Here is a 19813-nt window from a genome sequence, read left to right as displayed (position 1 = left end):
AGCCTCTTATATCTAATTATCTTACAGTTTGGCCTTTTATTTGTTGTCCTTAACCAAGGTTTTCTCTTAAACCTGCATGTTGAAAAAAGGAATGTTAGTGTCTCAAAAGTGAAAGCAAAACTCACTTTCTAATGGCAAGAGAAATGTTTTTTGGGGAGCTGAGAGAGCTTTCTACAGTATTGCAGTGGCAGGGCATGAAGCTCAGCAACTGTTATTCATTCCTTTGCTGGTGCACTGGATTAATGCGCTGTCTTAATCTGGTTGACATTTACCCCCTTTATTTGGGTCACCATGCTGTAGGAGCCAGAGACATCAGATCAGAGGAGAACCCGGTCTGCTAGGAATCATAGTTGTGCCAGGTTAAAGATTACAAACTTATTTTGACTTCGGGGAAGTACACAAATTCTTCCTGCCTTGCTTTAAATTTAATTGTGAACACGTTGTCTGTTCCGTTTCCCATGTGATTCTCTGTTGTGTCTACTTAAAGTATTAGAATATAGCACATATTCTAAACCCCCCCAAAAAATTTCCAAAATGTGATTGATGTAGATTGCCCCACATTATTGCAACTTGCCAGTAGACATGAAAAGAATGATGGGAAACAAATCTGGTTCTCCGTGCATGTCCAGGCCACAATAGGGGGAATAGTTTACCAGAGTAAAAAATAACTGTCTAGACCAGAGGTCTGCAGCTCTGGTCCTGGAAAGCCACAGTGTATTCTTGATGTGCATTCCAGCAGAGCTCTAAAGGACTTGAATCAATCTGTCTCTTAACTAGCAGGAGTTAACATACTCTCTATATCCCTGATCGCTGACCATTTAAGAGTACCAGTAAAACATCCAGGACAGTGGCTTGAGTGAATGGAACTGAAGGCCTGCAATCTCAGCAGATTCCCTGTGTTGCGAAATCATACTGCATTAGCAGCCGAGATGGAGATCATAATCAAATGAAAACATCAAAAGATTACAGAAGTGGAACTCATAGAAATTCTCAGGAACTTTTTACTTTGAAAACTGCTGTATTCACTTCTGAAATCCACAAAGCACGGCTATATCGTTATTTAAACAACTGTGCATACATGTCAATATAAGTGCAAGACTACATGACAGATCATTGGTAACTAAGGGCGATGTTATTGGCAAATTACTGTTTTGGTACTATTTCTTCAAGTGCCTGTTAGCTCTTTGCTCTAACTCTCTGCCCTAAACGGTAAAGTCACACACACATAAGCACATGGCTATTCAGGAGCCACAATCTGCAGTGTCAGTCAGGCTGAGTTAGTTTGCTTAATGGGGTGACAAGACAAGTCTCAAAAGCAAGAGACAGCAGCGCTCTGCCTCTGGGTGTGCAGAAAGCTCAGGCGCTAGAACTGGAAAATATCCAGTTTCAAAGGTTTTTCATCTGCCTCAGTCAGCTAGTACTCAATTTCATGTCATGCGGATATGCTGATGTCCTGAGAGCAGATTGGTAAAACTGGAAAGATTTGCCACCTGAATAAAATCTTTTTGTTAATAAAATGGACTGTTTCATGAACCTAGCTTGTAGTTTTTATTATGTCCTAAACTTGCCTCTCTTAGGAAAAGAGTTTATTGTTATTCATGAAGAGAAAAATTAATTTAATCAACTTTCTTGAATATGGTCTTTTGTTATTATTATAATATTTATATCACAGATACCTTTATTCACTGTAATGTACAATTTCTACAGTTTTTTAAAAAAATGTGTGTAATGTTTTAATGTTGAGAATGCTGGGAAAGTTACATATAAGGTAGGTTTTAAAAAGTTATGCTTCTTTATTTACAGACATTGGGGTGTAATGAAGTGGGTTATGTTTTTGCTTCATTTATTGCATGTTGTAGGTGTGAAGTCATTAAGAGTGCTTTGATGTCAGTTACACATGCCAAGTGCAACCTGTGAACTGCACAGCAAAAATAAAGGAATTAGTTAAGTCTGTCAGCATAAGTAAATGGCCAGTTTTGCAGTTTATACATATTAAACAGTAGCTCTCCATTGATACTGGAGGCAAAGGGTGTGTGAACAGCAAGGCTAAACATTATTATCGCTCTCTCTGGCTCCTGCTGATCATTATTCCTTCAACCCTCCAAGAGCCTTAAATTAACCGATCTCCTAGATTTACAGCATGTGAAAAGGAAGTGAAGAGTTTAGAGACTTTGAAAAGTACTTTGGTGCATACTTGGGTACTGGGTGGCAATCTAAAAGCAGGAAATTAGTAACAGATCATTTGACTAAAGGTCCCAGTTGCTGTTTAGCAATAAAGGTCAGAGGTCTTAAGGTTTTCCTATGGACTTTTTAGGGGTAATTGAGGTTATGTGTAAGAACTTGGACCATATTTTTAAAAGCCTGCACAGATGTGTTGATAGATTCGTTTCTTGAAATGAACAAATACAAGTTTTGCGTAAGAAGTGAAAAAGAAAACCAGTCTCGATTAGGGTTTTATAGCACTGTGTGTGCTGCACATACAGTTTAATTCTTTAGCTCATAGTGTCCACAGTGACCTCAGACAGAATGAAGGAGAAATTGATGTTATTAACCTTGTGGCTCGCTGTGACTGCCAAATACCCCACTCTTCCAAAACAAGAATGAAGAAAGACATTCCTTTCTTGTTTTCCCAGCAGAGGGTATTTGCAGCCCTGTGTTTTCGTTTTCCAGCCCAGTCTCCCCGCTGTGGAGCAGACAGAGGCCCTTTTTTTCTGAGGGCCCACTCCAGAGCCAGTCCTCTGATCCAAGAGGCTTGCCAGTGAATCCCTGTTATTACGCCGAGATTGAGTGCAGCCAAGCAGGCCGGCCACTGTGCACCCCTATTACCGCTCGAGCGCGGCTCAGGAGATTGCTTGTCTCTGCCTCTTAATTGGCGACAGCAGCTGAAAAGCACAAGTGCAGTGAGGAGTAAATAGGTGGCTGGACTGTGCTGCATGCAGATGGTGTGGGCGCTGGGCTCCAGCCCTGTTCGAGTGCTAATGCCAGGAGTGCTTTTGTCAGAAGGACTTAGATGCTCTCTGACTCTTACCTTGTAATATTCTGGCGCACCTCTCCTAATATGGAAGTGGTGGATTTCATATTACAGGAGCGATTGCCTTGTCATTCTGGCAATATCCCAGCAAATTGAAAAGAATGGTCCCATTATTTTCTAGGCAGCATTTACGGACGATTGGAATACAGAACATCCTTTAGCATTTGTGTGAGCTGGGGTCTTGTCAGGGTATTTTGAGCACGAGTGTTCAAAGGAAGGTATTTTTTTCTCTATTTCACACCCTACTAGTTTAAATGAGCTCACACATAATTCAAATTTTATTTACAAAGTAGACTGCTAATTTTTTTAAGTCCTTCCAGGGAAGCAGAGGTGTCCAATGAAATACACTGTCAATCACTTTGTCTGGAAACAGATAAGGCACTTCTTGGATCCATCCATTTTCTACCTGGTTTATCCAATACAGGGTTGCTGGGGGGGGCTGGAGCCAATCTCAGCAAGCAGGTACTGTTTCATAGAAAATAAATATTGAGAACTAATAAACCTATGAGATGACTTTTCCTTTAAAGTCTTGTAAATGTGAATGGAGAATGGTTCATTACATCATGGATCATGGATCTCAGCAGACTCGAAAGTGCAATCAGTCTCTTCATTCTGAACACTTCAGGCGTGTGCACAAGTCATTACGGCGCCTTCCTGTAAAGATCAGGACTGGTTTTCGAGAGATACTAATTATAGGCTTCTCTGCGGTCCTGGGCCCACATTCCTTCAGGTACCCCTGGCAGTTTACATGTTTAATGAGCTGGTTGTCCCAGAAGATTTGAACAATGAATTTTAGTGCTTAAATTTCACTGATGGTGAACAGCAGTTACATCAGGAATTCATTTGTATACAACATTTTAAGATCTGTTTGTTTGAACTAATTAATTATTAATTATTTATAATGGTGGAAAACGTTTCCAGTTTATATTCTTCCTATACCATTTGAAACAAAAAGGACATTGATGTTCTGATCATCTTATTGGAACATCGTCTGTTGCAGATCCTTCTTTTAGTGTTTGGATCTTTGTAACGAGGACTAGGCAGATGAATAGAGCTCCATGTTGATTTCCACAATATGGAAACAATTGCTTTGGAAGAGTGGGGCTTGTCAGATAGGATTCAGCAGCTTTAGAAATTCATTAGCTAATGGACACTGGCGTGTCGGAGTGGTTTGGATAAACTGGAAAAGTCTTTGATGCAGGGGGAGGTGAATGCTTGTACTTCAAGGGTCATTCTCTTAGTTTCAGCCCTTAAACCCCTTGGACTGAGTTATTGCCCTCCTGAGAAGATACCACAGTACTCAGGTTTAAGTAATAGATAAGCTAAGCGCTTATAGTGTGCTGTTTAATAAGGAACCTCATATCAATCAAGAAATGCATTCATGGTTGGCCTAATTTATATTCTTACTTCGTTTTGGATCTGTTTGACCTGATGCAGAATCCTGTAAGCTTCTGTGTTCAATCATTTTCTCACTAGCTTATCCCATCCGAACAATTCTCTGCTGTGGTCCTTGTTATTTATTTGTAACTGTTAAATGTGGAAATAACTGCTTTTTGAAAGACTTGTCGTGATTTTTGTCAAAATGGAGGCAAGGAACAAAGGACGGTGTTCTTGAAAAGCCTTTTGGCACAGCAGAAACATATTTTCCATCTGTGCCTCACTGCGTCTCACTCAAAGATGTGAATTAATGTTCGAAATATTATCCTTCTTCTGTGCACTGCCTTGTGTTTTCAGGTGTTCAGGTATTTTTCTATAAGAATAGTTGTGTATACTAGTAGTAATCTACATAGAAAACGTAAAAACATAGCATTCCAATCATTTATTACAATAATTTAAATTATTAAATTACACACTCACTACAGCAATTTCTAGGATTTGTTTCTATTTTAAAGTTAAGTCATATCCAAAAGGAAAAAGGTCGACTTAACAAAGTTTTCTGTAGGTCTTGCTTGGAAGAAAAACTTAATCTATAAATTCAACATGCCACAAATATTAAAGGGGAACTGCAACACTATATTTATATTTCTGGGTTAGAAAGAATCTGTATTGATGAGTGCATTTCAAACCACAATAAAGGTCAAATGTATGCAGTAACTTGTAAAACCTATTTAGATCACAAAATAGATTAAATGTCCAGCATAGAATAAATACGCAGCACATTATTCTTCAATTCAGAATGAGGCAACAAAACTAACCATAACGTGTTGCGGTGGTATGACATTTTAAACAAACTTGTGAATGCATCGCTTGTAATCCAGTAAAAATATTGCTTTCGGTTTCAAGATGGTTTTGCTGGCAGATACTACTTACTTGTTAAATCTGCGTATTTATCACATTGGAAATTTCAGTGGTGAAATGTCTGCTGTACAACCTGTACTTATTTTCTTATACATCGCATTGCATTAGTCATTACGGTGACTAATGAGCAGGAAGGGCTTCATCATGTTGCAATTCATGGGAACTTGACTTGCAATACTTTCACAAAGTTCCCGATTTTGTGCTTAATTTGTAGTTTTCACATTTTTCTATAATGTCAATGAATTTATTTTGTTACCAAGATTTAATAACCAGTTTGAGAAATTGGAACTTTAGTTCCCCTTTAAGTATTACAGAATCTTGCTTTGAAGAGTGTACATTTCTCCTGATAACCCCCCACAGTGGTCGTTTTTAAAATGGACTTGTGTCTTAGTAACTCAATACCACGTTATATTTAGTGTTTTCCTGGAGCCTTTGCTTTAAACCTCCAAATGTGCACAACTGCTGTGTGTATTTTGTCACTGAAAGCCCCAAGGTGTTTCCAAGGGATGTAATCATAAATGTATCTGATTGTGGAATTGTGGATTGAGGAATTAGTGTCAAAGCTCACCTACAGAAAGATTGAACAAGACTGCAGTTTTGCAACAAAAGGGGCAGCCCATCCACAGCTCACTCTGCTCTCCCTCTGTTAAAAACAGCCTGAGGCTTTTTGACTCCGGGTGTGTTCTGAGAGTCTCCTTGGATTTGTGTACTCTACCCCCTTCCTAAGTGTGAAAATGCCACCCTCTTAACTGTTTTCTCCTCCTCTCCTCGCAGTTTTCAGATACGTGTGAAGAGTCTGGCTCTCCGTTTGTCTTCATCTGTTCCAACCCCCAGGAACTCCTGGTGAAATTCCCCATGAAAGGGAAGCACAAGATCTGTAAGTCCTGCCTCTTTCATGTAGTGATTAAAGCTGCCTGAACCTTGCTGAGCTGTCACCGTCTTTTTTTTTCAGCACACAGATGTGCTTGTGAAAGCATGCTTTTATTGACTAGTGGCTGAGGGAGCTTCAGCGCTGACATCCTGTCACCTCTGATTTGTGTGCTTTGTGTGTCTGCTCTTTCAGGATATTGATACTGTTCTTCACATCTTTCCTTTGCTGTTTTCATTATTTAATTATAAAGCGGCATAGATCTGTGCTGAGCATTTTGCCTTAAACATGTTCAGCGATAGTGCAGGTTATTTCTAGGTTTTCTAAACTGCCACTTCTTGTCTGCTTAATACGCAAACCATGCTTCTCTGGATCAAAATGTTTCCAAACCAATTAGGAGACAAAGGTGAACAGATGACCTGACACTGACATCACTTGAATTTTTCTTTCTGTTCACAAGCAAGATTTCTTTTCTTTGAAAGTTAGCTTTCCTTTTCTCCCTTTTGGCATCCATGTTTGGACCTGTGCAGTGCCTTTGAACATAACTGAGTAGCGCGTGTCCTCGCTGATGTAAGACAAGAGCCCTGGGTAATATAGCAGATGGGTTCTGCTGGCCCTGCAGTTTCAAAGCAGACACAGCAGACATGCATGTGAGCCAATGCACAGTACTTTTCAGAGCTCTCTAGATATTTTTAGAAAACGTCAGTGTAGACTAATGGCACACAATGAATAATTCCTTTTATCAATGTATGTCTCTGCACTTAATGGCCTCAGTGTTTTAAATGTAAAACAAAACAGTAAAATAGTGGGCTGGACCCTCATGGCATCCTAGGACTCATATTAAACTGAAAGATTTAACAAGGCTCTGCAAGCCAAAGAAACGCCGGCATCCTCTTTTCCGCCCCTATCCTTGCATCTCCACAGCTGCTGTTGGGATGAGGATGCCACCACAAATTAATTAATTTCACCACCAATTTCCCTTGTGATAGAGGAGCATGTCCTGTTTTCAGTGGAAAAGCCGCTCACAAGCTCTGTGATCTCCTGATCTCCTAGTCATGCTGGCTTCTTCCCGGGAAAGAAGGAAGCTCTCTGTGCCACAGGCAGGGTAATTGTAAGAGCAGGCCTATTCAAATGCCTATTGTGCTTGCTGTAGCGCTCTTGCTTTAAAACCACTGCCCTACAGCTTTTTTCTTCCGTTTAATACTGGTTGTTCTTTACCGCATAGGGTACTCCATTAAACACAGGCAAACTTTGTTCTTCAGGGAGATTAGCTCATTACAGCCCACAGCACGCATTTAAACAATTACATGACGTAGGAAGGACGTGTCCCCAGCTCCAGTTACTTGCGCGCATAATACAGTACATGCATCCACTCCCTGATCCAGGCTGATCATTATTGTGCTCCCAGTCTGTGCAATCTGTGGCATGTAGAATTGCATTGGGTCTGGACTCTAATACTGTAATTAAATTCCAACTAATCAAAGCCCATCGAGCACCGCCATCTAATCGGCCTTCGTATCCCCTTTATTCATCTGTCTTGGAGCACAGAGTCAAGGTCGCCTGTACCATTTAACGATGAGTATCCATGACTGCAGCCCCTGTGTTAGCATTGGATTGACGTTTCTCGGTTTTCATAATCTGCTCCAGAGGGTTTGTGAAGGAATTTTGTTTTCCTTAACCTGGAATCATGTTGTGGAAATGATCAAGTGAGGTAAACAAAAAACAGTATTTTATTGCTAAAACAGTCAAATGCTGATCTTGGGTGACATCACAGTTTGCAGTATGAATAATTAAGGTGTTAAGGTGCTAAAAAAGGTGTTTGATTTTGGATCTGTTTTCACACAGCTTGTGTAGGAGGGTATAGTAAACCCAGCTTCTAAACAACTATAACACTTCCAAACTGAGCAGCAATTTCAGATCTGCTATGGGATACAATGTCTTTGGACTTTGTATTGATGTGATTGTACAGGTATTTTTTTAATGAATATTTTGCCAGCTTTTGTGCCATGTGGGAATAATATTGTATTTCATTTGTCAGTACAAGAAAAAACATATGCAATATAAATAAAATTGTAGGAAGCATCTTGTTAATGAGATCGCTTGATATCTACTCTAACACTGAATTCTTTTAAAAAAACTTTGTAAAAATATGAGAGGGTTTAGGATCTTGTATGCAGTCACCTTACCTCATTGTTCCTGACGGGCTACATTTTAGGAATAAGGAATAAACGGGAAACTCAATTAACCAACATCTGTTTTTTTTATTGTTTTATCTCTTTCTTCTGTTGGAAAAAGAGGTTATTTATTCATGTGCTTCATTTAGTATTCATACATTTCCAAGTCTGTTTGCAAACTCTGAGTGCGGAGGGACATTTTATGCTCTGGAGGATACCGAACAGAAATAGTGTTTCAGGTCCATTGAGCCCAGCTGCAGGAGGGCAGTTTTTGCACAGTAGATGTGAGAAGGGCTGAGGAACGGTGGAGCTTGTTTATTTCAGATCTGTCACTCAGCTAATGGGGAGCATGGAGCAGACAGAGCTGTTAATGTGGAGTCAGGAATTAGTCAACCAACCATAGAACTGATCTAGAGTGTGCTGTTGGCTCTGAGACTTTGCAAGAAGATATAAAATTATAAAAATGTAATCTAATTACAGATACATTTGATTGTACATACAGTGAGTATGTTAAGGTTTGGTGGAAAGCTTAAACTAGCCATATACACTGGTTTTCACTTGTGTTTTAGTCAGCATTGTCCCTAAAAAAGACTACCAGACACTCTCCTTTGTCTGCTGGTATTTTGTCTGGACTTGAGACCTTGGGACCTATATCAGTTTCCAGTGATTCTGGTTTGTGATGTGTGGAAATGTTTTGTGGCGCTAGTTTGGACATTTATAAAAATAAATGTGTTTATCTTTATGTTTCTGTGCTTCTGTTTATCAATGTTAAATAAAAGGCTCAAATGGAAAGAAATGCTTCTGAGAGATTAATGTCTTGCTACTGTCAAAGTGACTGTCAAAATTTACCTTTGTAATAGTAGTGACATAAAAAATAAAGCAAAGGATTTCCAGGGTTTCAGATAAGCAGTGTGAGCATTTTTCAAGAAAAAGAAAAAACATGTTGCAAATCATATACTTGTATTTAGTCCAAAAAAGTTCTTTGATGAGGAGAAAGTAAGTGAATGCTCTTAAGAGTTTGATCGTTGGTTGTGATCTGCCAGATGCTGTCTTCAGCGATTATCCCAGGCTGCTGCGATGTCTTGCTTGTTTCGGAGTGTCTCAAAAATTGAACGAAAAACATAATGTTGTGGTGAGAGCCGAGTACTGTCATAGCCCATTTGTGCCGGGAGAAAATGGCATTAGATGAAAATTTAGTGGAAAATTGAATGCGATCACACATCGAGCTGAAAAGGAATTGTTCGGGTCCAATGATTCGTTGCGGCAGCTTCGGTGACCCAGAGTGGAGAACCAGATGAGGCCTGGTTTGGAGGCACTGTGCAGTATTATCAGTCAGGGCAGTTTGAGAGGTGGGCCACCATTCTGTGTTTGTTGCCACAACATGACCTGTCATTTGTGAGCCACAGAAGAAGCGTGTTTACCCAACGAGCTGTGACCATGTCTGATGAAGAGATTATGAAGATGTCTGTTTGGACCCGTGGCTAATCCTAACACACCACTGCCACAACATGTTCGAAATAGGCCAAAACAAAACCCTCTGCTGAGCAGGGGAAGATTTACCTGTTTTCTCAGGTCAGATAACTTCAGTGCTGTAATGTCAGATTGTCATGTCTCTGCCAAGCTGCTGTCAGGATGTGATGGCTGTGACTCAGCCTTGTTCAGCAGTGCTGTGCAGCATTTTTCATAATTAACGCAATGCAAGAGTACCCTTGCCAGCTCCTTGCAAAGTGCTGACATAAGATCCTTGCCACTTGTGCATAGAGGTCACGGGCTTGGTCTCCTGTCATGAGCCAATACCCTGCGGTCCTTCAAGCTCAGGATAGAAGCTGCGTGAGAGCCGTTTTTGTTTTTTTCTCAAAATCTCACCTGTCTAAGGAATAATAGGCAAGGTCGGGTACTTTTTTATTCTAATTTGATACTGATCCTGTGAGACCGAGTCTTAAGGGAGAATCTCAGATGAAAGAGTTGGAATCCATATGAAGAGGTTATTCAGTGCATGTAAAAGATTTTTATTGGCACAACTCTGTGATTTGTGACTGGCTCATGAAGCATATTTCTGGAATCGTGTTAAGTGAGGTTCATTCATGGCTTACGAATAGCTGCACACACAGGAGTATAGTCATACCTGCATCCTTGGCCTGGTCTCAGTCATTCCATTTCTGTTATGACTAAAATTGCATCCTGAAGAGATACAAAAAGTGAGTATTTGAATTTACCTTGCTTCTATGTGCAAGGGAAGGTATCTCCTAACTCTAGGCACTAGGATTTTCGTTAGAACCAAAGTGTGATTTTCATTGCAAGTACAAAAGTGGTAACATTAAGTGAGCTGATTAAAGAAATAAGAACTGATGGTAACCCTGTCTGAGGTATTTTGGTTTATTTCTTTTAAAACATATCATACAATTTAATGGGATTTGATGCAATTTGGGAATCGCTGCATGCCTTCTGATAACAGTCTTTGTAAAAGATCCATCTTTTCACCTAACAGCACCTGATATAGTTCAAGATATAGATATAGATTATAGATTCTTGATCTCACTGGATCAGAATGCAGTTATTCAGTTATAGTAATGCTTGCTTGACCTTCTTGAAGCTCCTGCTCTGTAGGACTCACTGTCTATTCCATTCAGCCACCCAGGGGTTGTACAAGTCTATTATCAACAGTAATATGCACTTAGCTGTGATCAGTGCTCTTAGCAGCAACGTACAGGACCCCTAGCTCACCTTGCCTTTCAAGCTGTGTTTCTGTTTAGCAGGGTATGTCCTTGGGGAATGATAATTCACTGGAGATATAAAGGAAGAGTTTATATCCTCTGCACATTTCTCTTATTTCCTTTCTTACCTGTTATGTAATCTATTTTTTCTGCATGATTCCCTGGTGTTGTCACTTTTCTGGTGTCTATTTTTTATGCTAATAAAGCGATAAAAGAAAACCGCAAGTTCTGACAACAGCAGAGCTGAATGTGGGGAAGTGGATAAGCGTGACACATATCAATTCTTCTAATATATCCTCAATGGCCTTGTGCGACACTAATTTGATTCCTCCACACAAGTCTTCAGAATCGCCTTTACTCTTTATAGCAGATGTTGTCACTTAAGCAGTTACTTAACAAAAGCTTAGCAGCAGCTGAGAATTGTGGAGGCACTACAGGGCTGAAGAAACAGCAGTGCTTTTAAAATCAATTAAGCAACAGAATTTTACTTGAACTAAACACAAGCCAACCACAACAATTCTTCTTCCATTCATGTAATAAAAATAAGTGGAAGGTTAGAAAGGAGAGAAAGCTCATCAAGCATTTTTGATTCTTTGTAGATGATTGATCTGATGATCTCATCCTGCTGAGTTTTAAGGCAAGCCTGGGTACTGACTCCTGCATAATTTATTCTAGGCCCCACACCACTTTGACAAAAAAGTGCCTCCTGTTCTCCATTGTGTTCTCTGATTTGTGTTTAACTGTTGTTCCTGGAGAAATTTTCTGCACCCGTTTTCAATATTGTACTTTAATGATAACTCAATCCACTGCAGGCTTGTGATGACGGTATTTTTTGTAAAGGTTTCACACACTGAGATATTCAGCCACCTTTGCTAAAAATGAGCTTTCGTGGCTGTATGTCGCAGTTGAGAAAGCAGTGCTGTGAGGACCTTTCTTTTCAGGATTGAAATCTTTCACATGCTAAATTTAATACACATCATGTCAAGCGATCATCACTGCATACTTTGCATTTTGCTTTGAATAAGCCGTATGACTTCTTTTTAAATGACTCAAGTGTGGGAAAATAATTTGGACTGTTAACAAACTAATGCAAAATCCCAGGAGCCCGTGGCTGGAAAGAAGTTACCCCCACTGTGCTTTTTACGAAGGCCTCAGTTGTCTTGCTCTCTTCGTTATTATGCTTCAGTCTCTGTGATGTCGCCAGCAGTGCTGTACTGAAGCAACAGCCAGGTCTCTGGCTGGTCCCCACACTTGTGTGATTGGGGAGAAAACTGGGGGAAATTCCCTGCCAGAAAAGAACACGCTTTAAATGCATCTGCCTTAAACAATCACAGGGCAGAGCTGTTGTTTTTAAGTTTTTGTTTTTGACAGGCTAATATTGCAAATTACAGTAGGCTTTGTTTAGATTGAGAAAGTACTGTCACATCTTTTTAAAATTTTTCATTTTGAGCTAAGAGCACTTCCAGGCTTCTTAATAAAAATGTGTTTTTCCCATGAAGCATTGAATCCCTTATACACGAGATATCACCTAATTTGTAAAATTTGCTATATTGTGCTGTTTAGTTTTTCACTTTTCATTACACCCTTGACACCTTGATTGTTTTACGTTATCTGCTGCAGTGTTTTACGTTATCTGCTGCAGTGTTTCACTTTCTCAACCATATTTGCATTTTACAGGAGACGTGTTAATAAAATTCTCATGATTCTCGTGATTCTTTTTTAGCGCAGTAGATAGGTGCTATGACTTGGCTAGTAACTGCAGAAATGGACACTAGAATTTAGGGTTGAACTAAAGCAGTGTTACAAGCACAGCGCATACAGGGCACATAATGGAAAACGTAGCTGCTTATAAACAGCAGGAAGCAAAGGTTTGTAGGAAGTCAGCCTCCTACTCTGCTCTCTGCTGGGCTCCTTAATTTCTTCACAAACATCAGATTGTTGTTGTTCATGGTAATAAGGATCATTATTCCTACTATAAAATAACTACGCTGCAGCGTACTGAACTTTGTGGAGTGCTCCATTCGTTCAGTTTTGTCTCATTCAATCAGTGCCTTTTAGATCTACAAGGTATTTTGCTTTGAAGCATCAACAGGATACTTTACATGAATGCAGAGTTTTAAATTGTTATTTAGGATTGATTGCTAAAAAGAAAATTGAAATACCTGAATTGGAATCCCCTTTTTACAAACATTGTGCTGTGTTCAGTGACATGGTGTAGGATTTTTGTGGTTGCTTTCCAATTCAAGTATTGCAGCTTTCATAACCTGGATGGTTTCACCAGAAGGAAAAAAAAACACGTTTGTGTGTCTGTGTTTGCACCTCTGGCAAGATGACCAGGATCAAGCCTCAACATTATGGTAATTCTCTAACAGGCAGAGCTCCTTCCCAGAGAGCTGGGACACTAACGGCCATCATGCCTGACACAGGAGGTGGAATCATGACAGCAGCTGATTAAGGCTCAGGAATAACGTCTCCGTCTTCCCTTGCCTGCAGCTGTTTGCCTTGATCTATTGACATATTTAGCAGATCGGTAGGAGGGCGAAAGAGAAAAGAGATGATCTCTGCTTAGTGAAGAGCCCCAGCCAAATCATCCAGAGCAGTTGCTTTTTGTGGGCGTAAACAGCATTCAGTGCTCCTTTCACTTCCTCCAGCAATGCATGACATTAATAGAAAAGCCATTTATTTGCAGGGTGGTATTGCTATTCTGATGGTGATGCAGATGAGGGACACAGGTGGAGATGTAGATAGATAAATCTGAAGATAATGGAGTCAGGCTTGATATTTCCCTGGCCATCGGGACTTCTAGGGCACAGCTACCTTTGCAAACTGAGACTATATTTGGAGAGAAATTGATGGCGAGAGCTATGCTCATTTCCCTATGCTTTTAGTTGAATTTCTAGTTTTGTCATTGTTTTGTTTTCAGAATCATGGCATTTGAAATTCCTTACTGCTCTGTGTCTCTTTGTCCACCTCTGGCTAGTGTTGCCATTTCCTGGTCAGGGAGACTCGTTCTTTGTTAAGCCAGATTGCGTCAGGGTTGGCATGCAGGAGGTCCCATTGCAAAAGTGCCGTGTTTCCTTTGGTAGAATAAGTTAGGAATTTGGAAAGGGATGGATACTCAAAACATCATTTTAATTTTGCCCAGAATCTACACTGGAAATAATCATGTGGACTAAAGCACTCCAAATTCTGAGTAACAAACTTGTTTTCCAGAAATAAGCTTAATACATAAGCAATAAATGTCTTGAGGATTTAATAAATCCCTCTTTCTTGACTCCATTTGTCGTCACTTTGCTCCATTCAGAGCTGTAGGGGGCTACATTGCTGGAATAGGAAGATTGCTAGGGAGCTGCCTGAGGTTATATCATCACACTCACACACACTCCTTTGTTCTCAGTAGTTTCTTGGGACTGCCTGCTGCTGACAAAGTGTTATTTTCATTCCCAGATACTCTTTTCTATGTAAGTGATGATGGTTAAAATTACTTCCACATTGTTTTCTTCCTAGTATTGTTTTGAGTCACTGAGGAATTAGAAGAAAAATAATTTTATGCATAATTGTGTTTTTCTGCTTTTGGGGTTAAATAACTGTGAATTATGGTCTCCCAAATACATATTAGATTACTTCTGGTTCGGATCATGCATACCTTGAGCTGAAATGCAGTTATAATCTTTAAAAAAGGTCAGAGCATTTTTTATGACCTGGTCTTTTCTTTTGTCATCCATAGTGACATCTTCTCACCACTAGTTGTGACTGGTGTTATGTCTGGTTTTATAAACTTGAGCCTGCTTCATTTACGTCTGTTAATACCATTTGGGAACCGTACAGCCTAAACTGCAGCTGAACCTGTATGAGAGTTCTGGCTATAGCGGTTTGTTTTTCTTTTGATTATCGGGGAGTTCATTTCCGCCTCGCTCACCTGCTGTCTGTGTGCGGCGTCAGGGTGACTCAGGCTCGTTGGCTTAAGAACTCGATTCACGAGTCCTTTAGCCCGCGGCTTTTAAGTCCCACTCACTGTCGCTGGCTGGAATTGCCTTTTGAGAGTGATGCCAAGACTGGCTGAGGTGCAGCTGGGCAGGAGATTGTTAGTTTAGCTGGCAACAGTGTCCACTTTTGCCAGTTTGGAATATGGAAGGCTGGGTATTGCCAGTAGGACATCTGTCTGCTGTCCAGTTTTCATGTCCGTGTGGTTAGGAACCTGCTTGAGCAGACCCGATGAGCAGGTTCACAGACATCCTGGGTGTGTGCAGAAATGCTCTGGCTGTTTGGAATTTGGGTATTAAGACTGATGTGGCAGTGAACTGGGAACAAATATTTGGCAGTTCTAGAAAAGTACCTTTGAGGCCTTTAGCTTTTCTCCACAGAAAAAAAGAGCTTATCCCTTAGGTTTGCTGTCACTTAACTGTGGCATCATAGATGTTTTTTAATGACACAGCATTCTTTAAAAAGGACGCGTAGCTGGCCAGACAATTTCTGAGCAACAGGAATGAAAATTAATTTGACTTGATGGCTTATTGTTAGATTCCTTTGGTGCTCAGGAGATAGACGCTAGGGGAGATAACTGATTCAGCATTGAGTAACTTTCAGAAATGATTGATTTAGTGGATTCAGTGCTTACATTTGACATTCTAACCTTACAATTGGCAACAGTAACAGGAGAGTTGGAGTTGAGTTCATAAGCAATGTAAGGATTTGTACATTTCCAGACATTAATGAAGTAGTGGCACTTTGTATTTTAACTTTTTAAACTGTCTTTACCTATCACCTCTAAACATGAGACTGAGTGGTCAGTAGACCTGAAAGAAGTATCAAAGTCAAACAATAAATAAAACAATTATTGAATTATTGAACAGTCTTTTTTGTAATACAGAGTGCCAATATCTGAAGTCTGTAAGCATGATTTGAAGTTCTGGGACATTTATATAAAATTAATTATTATATATAAATGTCATTAAGACAGCACAAATTATATTGGATATTAGTGGACAAAAATTCATGTTTAAAATTATATCCAATACAATGAGCTGGTGGTGGTCTGGTTTAGTATACTTACATGTGGTAAATGTGCATTGTGTATATATTACATACTATACTAAAAAACACTAAGACATATATGAGGTATTTTTTCATATCTCTTGACGTTTTGCATGATAACGTTTCTTTACTAATGTTGAGTCTGACATTTAATTTTTTTTTACATGTGTGCAGTTTAAACGTATCTGTGCTGCAAGCTTTACTTGTGGAGTAAGGAGCAATGTTCCAAAGCACTGCATTGCTGCGTATTAAGACAAGCAGTGAGTCACAGCAAAGAATTGAATTGTTAGCACTTCCAAGTGTTTTAATCCATAATGTGACAGCCATTCATTTATCAGTGAAACACACGCCCACACCAACCTCCTTCTGACATTGTTAGCTATCCATTTCTTTTCCTTGACATCTGGAAATTGACAGCAGAATGTGTAACTGGCTGTAGGTTGCATGTGTCCTGAGTTTGCCTGTTAGTAAATGTCAGTGGCTCTGGCTGACTCTGAGCAGGGCCAGCCTGTGGTCAGAGGCTGTGTGGGAGAGTGTGTTTCAATTTCCATTTTTATTAACAATCCGGTTACCTCTGTCAGGCAGACGAATGGAGCTGAACTCTCAGATCAATGTCAGTCTCCCTCTGGCATGTGAAGGAGTTTTTCTTCTTCAGCAGATTGTTAACCACTTCCTGCCTAAGGAGGCAGTAGCTGTTTACTCTCAGACAGCACTGTGGAGCTGACCATCTTAAGGATGTGGTATCATTTTATCAGATGGTAAGAACTTTCTGAGATCGGTTTCTGGGAAATGATTAAACCATTCAGTTTTGAGGTTTTTTTATTTGGTTGTCTGGTTCAGTTTTCTAGTTTTTAAGTGAGATTCTCAGACTCCCCAGCCCATCACAGCTCATTTCCTTCAAAATAAAATATTAAAATCTGCACTTGCAAAGAGAAGGTATGCAGAAAACCTTGCCCTCAGAAAAAGGAAAACTTTAGGGAGTTTGAAACCCACAGTTCAAGTAACAGATTTGCCCTGACAGAAATAATAATTGACAGTTTTACTTCCCTCAGGGACAGCGCATAATGACATTGTTTGAAGTGCAATTTGAAATTCTCTGCTTGGTAGTAGCCAAGCAGAGAGCTTCTCTTAGCTCTCACTTACATTTTAAATAGGACGATTCCAAAATGTTGCCTTAAAACACTCATTATCTGGGGAAAGTCGTAGGGATGGGTGCTTAAACCACAGCATTGTTATCCAGCCCAACTCTGTTTCGCCGACGGTTCCAGAGTGTGGCAGAATACAAGCCTGCACGTTCCCCCCTCGACTGCACACGCAGGCACGCAGGTGGCTGCAGTAGCGCAGATTCATCTCTGATCGTCCCCACAGGCAGCCATCTGCAGCTGGCCGTTAATCTGTGCCACGCACCCCTCCAAAGGAAAGCCCCAGGACTCACATCTCCTGACCTTCAACTTGTCGCGAGTCTGTGCATCACGAGATGTGAAAATGCCTGCAGCAACATCAGAGTGTTTTCAAATGTTCAGCTAGCTGTCAGTTCTGACACATTTCTCCCTCTCCCTCTGTTACTGCACAAATATGCAAATTCCCACTCCCCTAATGCAGCATATTGGAGCAGCTTCAATTTATTCTGTGCTCTGTGCTGTGTGGTGATGATCTGTCTTCAAGCGTGTGCTTCAATTTGAAAGAAAAGTAGAGACTGAACAGCTGACCAGACCACACGAACTGTTAACACTGACTGTGTGTGCTGTTTGGTGTTGTCATGCTGGAGCAGTGGAAATCTAATCTGAAATCTCAATGACAGGTATCTTAAAATTGCATAACCCGTGAGAGCTCAGTCATTCTACAGTAACAGAAGAACATGCCAGTGGTATTCTGTACCTTTACCTCTGTTTTTTTTCTAGCTTCATGTGAAATAAAGGTTTGAACAACTGCATCATTAAGTTTGCAGATGACACCACTATAATAGGACTGATCAGTGATGATGACGAGTCCACTTACAGGGATGAAGTCGTACAGCTGCTTAGGTGGTGTCATAGCAATAACCTGGACTTGAACGTAAAGAAAATGAAGGAGCTAATAGTGGACTTTCGGAGACACAGGCCACACACTCACAGCCCACTCAGTATTGATGGAACGGAAGTGGAAACAGTCACCAGCTTTAGGTTTTTGGGAATTCACATCTCTAAAGATCTAACCTGGACTGTGAACACTGACTCTATCATGAAGAAGGCTCAGCAGCGCCTTTATTTCTTGAGGTGCCTCAAGCGATGGGGGATGCCAATACATGTGTTGGTGAACTTCTACCTCTGCACCATCGATAGCATCCTCACCAACGGGATCACCGTGTGGTATGGCAACACCTCTTCTCGAGAGAGAAAGGCACTGCAGAGAATTGTCAATATGGCCCAGAAGATCATCGGCTGCGGTCTCACCAAGATTAAACAGCTCTATGAGGACCGCTGCTGTGGTAGAATTCTGGCCATCACAGAGGACAGTCAGCACCCCGGGCATGAGCTCTTCACCCCACTGCCCTCAGGCAAGAGATATAAGAGCATACGGACACTTACCACTAGATTCTTCAATAGCTTCTATCCACAAGCAGTGAGATTGGCGAACACATTTAGCCATCCCCCTCGGACCACACCTACACCATCACCATCCACCTCTTTATGATTTCTTATTTATTGCACATCTCTAGTCATTGTTTACACATCTGCATTGTTTACATTCAAACTGTCTACATGTTTACTTGCACATTGTCTACTGTTTGTTTGTATATTGTCTTGATGCACTGTTTTCACTTTGTCTTGTTTTTTTACACTTGTTTTACAATCGAGAGACTTTCTGTAAGTATAAATTCCATTGTACCAGTACCGGTTATATATGGCAATAAAGTTCAAGTACAAGAAAGAGAAAGAGAACTGCTTATGTACTTAAAAAGCAAAGAGGTGGCTGTCATTTATGGAACTCTCGTAAAATGATGAAAATGAAATAAATATACAAAAATACATATGTTAATAGGTTCATGCTTCATAATACAATGACTGGACAGTTCCTGTCATTTTTATTTTTTCTTCATTGTGTCAATAAAATTATTCATTAGCGACTAGAATGTTGCTCAGTCAAACTGCTAGGAAAGCTGTGTAGAAAGAGAGATAATACTGTAAATCTGTCTACCTGCTCCAATGGGAATTTCTTTTCACTGCATAACGTTTTGCTAAGCGGTTTTAGTAAGGGGATGATTAATTGCCTCACAGAGGAAACTCTGATGGGGTTTATTAAACAGAACCTGAAGGATCCTGCTGCTGTTCATATCATTAACATCGCCCCCAGTGCCTGTGAAATGTTTTGCCCACTTCCACATGTAGTCTGTGGTAGTCTGACGTTAACCCACAGCATGTCTAAGGACAGGCTGTACCCTGTGTTCTGTGTGATAGTGTGATGAGAAATCAGCTGGACTGCAGCTTCGTGTGGCAGGTGGAATTGGTTAAAGACACAGTGTTATGGGTAGTGAGTACTCAGTTTGTTCTCATTTGAGCTTCCACTTTCTGTTGTCTTCCTCTTGCAAGCTTGCTGCAAAAAGATTTTGGGATTGTTTATCATAGTGTTCACTTTTCTAAAAGGGACTGACGGCTGGCAGCTTAAATCCATCTCCTGACACCAGGGCCAGAGGGATTTCAGTGGAGATTAAGTG

At 40.4% G+C, this 19813-nt stretch overlaps 1 protein-coding gene across 2 annotated transcripts in view; it reads left to right on the top strand.

The window, feature by feature from the left end:
• trip4 (thyroid hormone receptor interactor 4) overlaps positions 1-19813 on the top strand; it is a 38664-nt gene that overhangs the window by 13518 nt on the left and 5333 nt on the right. For both annotated transcript variants that reach the window (XM_088920718.1, XM_088920717.1), the window contains exon 12: positions 6104-6206. In XM_088920718.1, coding sequence (XP_088776844.1) covers positions 6104-6206 — 103 coding nt within the window. The remainder of the gene's footprint in view (positions 1-6103; positions 6207-19813) is intronic.

Source organism: Atractosteus spatula, chromosome 7 (assembly GCF_055471065.1).
Source record: "Atractosteus spatula isolate fAtrSpa1 chromosome 7, fAtrSpa1.hap1, whole genome shotgun sequence".
Classification (NCBI taxonomy): Eukaryota; Metazoa; Chordata; class Actinopteri; order Semionotiformes; family Lepisosteidae; genus Atractosteus; species Atractosteus spatula.
Note: the sequence above shows the minus strand (reverse complement) of the source record. Positions and strands in the feature narration are given on the sequence as shown.